The sequence below is a fragment of the Gymnoscopelus microlampas genome (genome assembly GCF_963454915.1).
Source record: "Gymnoscopelus microlampas genome assembly, chromosome: 24".
Lineage (NCBI taxonomy): Eukaryota > Metazoa > Chordata > Actinopteri > Myctophiformes > Myctophidae > Gymnoscopelus > Gymnoscopelus microlampas.
The window spans coordinates 621,862-627,861 of NC_139961.1; the positions used below are offsets into that span (position 1 = coordinate 621,862).

General features: G+C 39.5%; 2 protein-coding genes across 2 annotated transcripts in view; both read left to right on the plus strand.

The window, feature by feature from the left end:
- Positions 1 to 6,000, plus strand: part of LOC311041025 (target of Nesh-SH3-like) — a gene marked incomplete at its 5' end in the record, with an annotated part of 759,687 nt that overhangs the window by 620,134 nt on the left and 133,553 nt on the right. The window lies entirely within an intron of this gene.
- The window catches only part of LOC311040963 (uncharacterized protein), a 68,690-nt gene that overhangs the window by 26,617 nt on the left and 36,073 nt on the right, over positions 1 to 6,000 (plus strand). The window contains exon 9 of the mRNA XM_084051402.1: positions 3,104 to 3,501. Coding sequence (XP_083907528.1) covers positions 3,104 to 3,501 — 398 coding nt within the window. The remainder of the gene's footprint in view (positions 1 to 3,103; positions 3,502 to 6,000) is intronic.

A 6,000-nucleotide genomic window follows, 5' to 3' on the forward strand; every position in this document is an offset into this window, starting at 1 on the left:
CACGTTATACACATACACGTTATACACATGTTATACACATACACGTTATACACATACACGTTATACACATGTTATACACATACACGTTATACACATACACGTTATACACATACACGTTATACACATACACGTTATACACATGCACGTTATACACATACACGTTATACACATACACGTTATACACATGCACGTTATACACATACACGTTATACACATGTTATACACATACACGTTATACACATACACGTTATACACATGTTATACACATACACGTTATACACATACACGTTATACACATGCACGTTATACACATACACGTTATACACATACACGTTATACACATGTTATACACATACACGTTATACACATACACGTTATACACATGTTATACACATACACGTTATACACATACACGTTATACACATACACGTTATACACATACACGTTATACACATGTTATACACATACACGTTATACACATACACGTTATACACATGCACGTTATACACATACACGTTATACACATACACGTTATACACATACACGTTATACACATACACGTTATACACATGTTATACACATACACGTTATACACATACACGTTATACACATACACGTTATACACATACACGTTATACACATACACGTTATACACATGCACGTTATACACATACACGTTATACACATACACGTTATACACATACACGTTATACACATGCACGTTATACACATGTTATACACATACACGTTATACACATGTTATACACATACACGTTATACACATACACGTTATACACATGCACGTTATACACATACACGTTATACACATACACGTTATACACATGTTATACACATACACGTTATACACATGCACGTTATACACATACACGTTATACACATGTTATACACATACACGTTATACACATGCACGTTATACACATACACGTTATACACATGTTATACACATACACGTTATACACATACACGTTATACACATGCACGTTATACACATACACGTTATACACATACACGTTATACACATACACGTTATACACATGTTATACACATACACGTTATACACATGCACGTTATACACATACACGTTATACACATACACGTTATACACATACACGTTATACACATGTTATACACATGCACGTTATACACATACACGTTATACACATACACGTTATACACATACACGTTATACACATACACGTTATACACATGTTATACACATACACGTTATACACATGCACGTTATACACATACACGTTATACACATACACGTTATACACATACACGTTATACACATACACGTTATACACATGCACGTTATACACATACACGTTATACACATGCACGTTATACACATGCACGTTATACACATACACGTTATACACATACACGTTATACACATGCACGTTATACACATACACGTTATACACATGCACGTTATACACATACACGTTATACACATACACGTTATACACATACACGTTATACACATACACGTTATACACATACACGTTATACACATGCACGTTATACACATACACGTTATACACATACACGTTATACACATACACGTTATACACATGCACGTTATACACATGCACGTTATACACATACACGTTATACACATACACGTTATACACATACACGTTATACACATACACGTTATACACATACACGTTATACACATGTTATACACATACACGTTATACACATACACGTTATACACATACACGTTATACACATGCACGTTATACACATACACGTTATACACATACACGTTATACACATGTTATACACATACACGTTATACACATGTTATACACATACACGTTATACACATACACGTTATACACATGCACGTTATACACATGTTATACACATACACGTTATACACATGTTATACACATACACGTTATACACATACACGTTATACACATACACGTTATACACATGCACGTTATACACATGCACGTTATACACATGCACGTTATACACATACACGTTATACACATGCACGTTATACACATACACGTTATACACATGCACGTTATACACATACACGTTATACACATGCACGTTATACACATGCACGTTATACACATACACGCGCCAAGCGAAATTTTGCGGATATTCGGCGGATTCGGGTACTTTTTTACCCGTTTTTTGTTACTTTATTTGGGTTTTAGGGGTAGGGGTAGGGTTAGGGGTAGGGTTAGGGGTAGGGTTAGGGTTATAGATATATAATTAGAAAAAAATAAAAACACTTTTTTTTATAATTTTATTGGTGGCTTTGGATAAAACATTGGTGGCTCTATAGCCACCGAATCCCCCGCCTAACGACGCCACTGAATAATTCATCTGTATAATGAGTACTTTTACTTAAGTAAAGAAATTGAGTACTTTTCCCACCACTGCTGCTGACACAGAGCGAGAGAGAGAGAGAGGGAGAGAGATATATATATATATATATAGGCTCCTGCTTGACAAGTAATTTCAAATTAACAGCTATATATATATATATATATATATATTTTTTGTTGTGCATACATACCTAATCTGTCTCAAACAATTGGTCCGTGTTCTGCGTGCATTCACTGCGTCCAGTTGTGTCCTCAGTTAGGTTTCTATTGTGTATAATATACTTCGTTTGCCGGGCGGTATCGCGCACCCCAAAAAATAGCCGATCCACAAGCCCACAATGCCTGGCGTTGCGACGCGTTGTGAGCTTGTAAATCAACTATAATTCTGCGCGAGCACTGCACGGCACGGGGCTCAATTAAGTAAGCTTTACTGCAGGTGCGAGGCCAACGGGCGCACGGCACGCAGGGGTTTGTACAGTTTACAGTCAGAGGAGACAAGGGCACTTTTTACCCACAGACAAAAGGGCAGGGGCTCAAGACCCCTTTGATGTCTATGTGTGCACGTGTCTATGTGTGCACGTGTCTATGTGTGCACGTGTCTATGTGTGCACGTGTCTATGTGTGCACGTGTCTATGTGTGCACGTGTCTATGTGTGCACGTGTCTATGTGTGCACGTGTCTATGTGTGCACGTGATGCAAAGTATTCCATTGGTTTCTGTTCCAGGTTCAGTGGAGACGTCTGCAGGAGGTTCCAGAGCAGTGGAGACGTCTGCAGGAGGTTCCAGAGCGTCTGCAGGAGGTTCCAGAGCAGTGGAGACGTCTGCAGGAGGTTCCAGAGCAGTGGAGACGTCTGCAGGAGGTTCCAGAGCAGTGGAGACGTCTGCAGGAGGTTCCAGAGCAGTGGAGACGTCTGCAGGAGGTTCCAGAGCGGTGGAGACGTCCGCAGGAGGTGGTAGGAGGGTCCAGGATGATGTTTCTACAGAAAGTTCTCCTCCTCCTTCTCCTCCTCCTGCCAGCGTTAGAGGAGCCTGTTCCTCCTCCTCCTCCTCCTCAGTGATGGAGCTGCATTTCTCCAGGCTGCTCCTGGGTCAGCTCAGTGCACAGGCCCATGGCAACGTGCTGGTGAGACCATCAATCAATCAATCAATCAACTGCACAGATGTGCCACTTCAAAACTTCACACGTTACTGTTCTTTCCCTGAAAATGCATTTTTTTCCTCCCTGTTCTGCCCTTAAAAATGCACTGTTTTGCCTCTGAAAAGAAGTTGTCACTACACACCCCCGTTTTCCCCTTCAACAGACATCCATATACATGAGAACAAAAGAATGTGTGTTGAAGAAGGTGTCAGACTCATTATGAGGCGAAAGGTGATTTGAAGAGGTCCTTGACCAGTTGCTCAAATTAATTAGCATCATAAAAGCAGTGATCATCAAAATAATTCAGCATTTTAAATGCCCTTCTTTGTCCCTCTTATTGCCCTGGGAATCCCCTGAAAATGTACTGTCTTGGCGATGGCAGGACATTTGAAGTTTTGAAATGGCACATCTGTATTGTCACAACACAGTTACAGGTAGAAGTAGGGTTGGGTACCGAAATACGGTTCCAAGTAGGAACCGATAGAAAGAAATGGTCGGTACCGGGTACCCATAAAAAATATGTAACTTCGGTTCTGCATGTCGGTTCCTAGACGCGCTAAAAGCCGCTCAAACAAAGGCGTTTAGAAGTCCTACGCAAACGGCACAATCTGAGCAAAAATCACAAATCCGGTAAAACACCGCTGTATGGAGAAGTATACATCAGTAGCGTCTCTCTGTATGGAGGAGTAGACACTGCTGCTTCTCCTCAGAGCGCACTCAGCCCAGACACATTCCTCCCCGCACCGCGCCCCCTCCCCTCCTCTCCCCTCACTCACCACCGTCTGAACTGAAGTAGTAAGGGAAGGAATAACCTGCCCTGCACACTTTGTAACCAAGATTTGCTGTTGTCATCTTGAATACTAGAATCCACATGTCAGAGGGTGTAACGTTAGTTGGAAAACCAGCGCTAGTTAAGAACTTGCGCAGGGCAAAATAATTAACACCAGCTGTGTGTGTGTGTGTGTGTGTGTGTGTGTGTGTGTGTGTGTGTGTGTGTGTGTGTGTGTGTGTGTGTGTGTGTGTGTGTGTGTGTGTGTGTGTGTGTGTGTGTGTTTGTGTCTTTCAAAAATGAAACTGAAAGTGACTTCTTCAAAAGGAAGGAATGGCAGCATTTTGACTGTGTGTGCAATAATGCAACTGCAGACATTATAATGCCTTTTGCTAGGCTATTCAATATTAGTTTTAATGTCTTGAATATGGCAGGGTAATGTTTTGAGGCATATTGTATTTTATTACTACACAATAGTAAATCAATAATTCTACACAATAAATAAATATGTTTTAAATAAGTGATCTCAATATGGACCCATTATAGTTATGATACGTTTTGCCATAATCATGTAGCTCTACAACAGAGGCACAGCCAATGGTACAAAAAACTTTAAAAAAAAATGTATATATATTTTTATTTAATTAATCATTTCCGGCTAATCGGTTTTCGGCCAAGTGTTTCCTGTATACGGTATTCAGAACTTTCCATTCGGTGCATCTCTATTAAATAAACATTTGACCTCTTATTTTTTTTACCATTTGGAACCGAAATATGGAACCGATAGGAACCGGATCCGATAAGCAGAACCGGAACCGGACTCGTAAAAATCCTAACGATACCCATCCCTAGGTAGAAGTGAGGTGAAGCTCTTGTTTATGCGTTTTTTCACGTTTGCACGTTTCAACTAGTAGAAAGAGAATTAGAAAGAATGGAAAATACAATGAGCACAAAAAAAACTGAAAATAGAGCATTTTAACTCATTAACTCTTTCATTGCCATTAGGGATGTCCCGATCACGTTTTTTTGCTCCCGATCCGATCCCGATCTTTTGATTTTGAGTATTTGCCGATCCCGATCTTTCCCGATCCGATCTTTTCATTTAAAAAATATATATTATAATTTATGCATGTAGAATTTATTTTTATCATTTATTTTGTAGCAATAAAAGACAATATGTCTCAAAACACTGGCTGACAGTTGAATTATTGCCAACAAAATAAATGTTAATTAAAGAAATGAAGACAAATACTGAATCTCTGAACATTGGCTTGCAGTTAATCGCACATAACCAAAATACAATAATAATATTAGACTTGTCATTCAGGATGGAAAATAAAGTTGTCATTTTGGGGAGAAGTGGAACTTAGAAGTCATTTAAGTTTAGCGTGAGGGAGAGGGTCTACTCTGATTACTACAGCAGGGGTCCCCAAGGTTTTTTAGGTCAAGGACCCCTTAGCTAAGGGAGAGATGAAGCAGGGACCCCCAATACATATTGTATAACATTTGTGTTGCAGATTAAATCTTTTCATAGATTTTATAGATAGCTCCATAGACTTGTTTAACAGCACTGTCATCATTGTATTTATCAGACATGTCAAACTCTCAGTACTTAGTAAAGTTGAGCCTAGGCTCTGTACTTGGTCTGCTCTTTTCCCCTCTACCTCTTCTAAAGTTCCCCTCAGAATATAGGGATATTAGGGTTCATGTGGTTA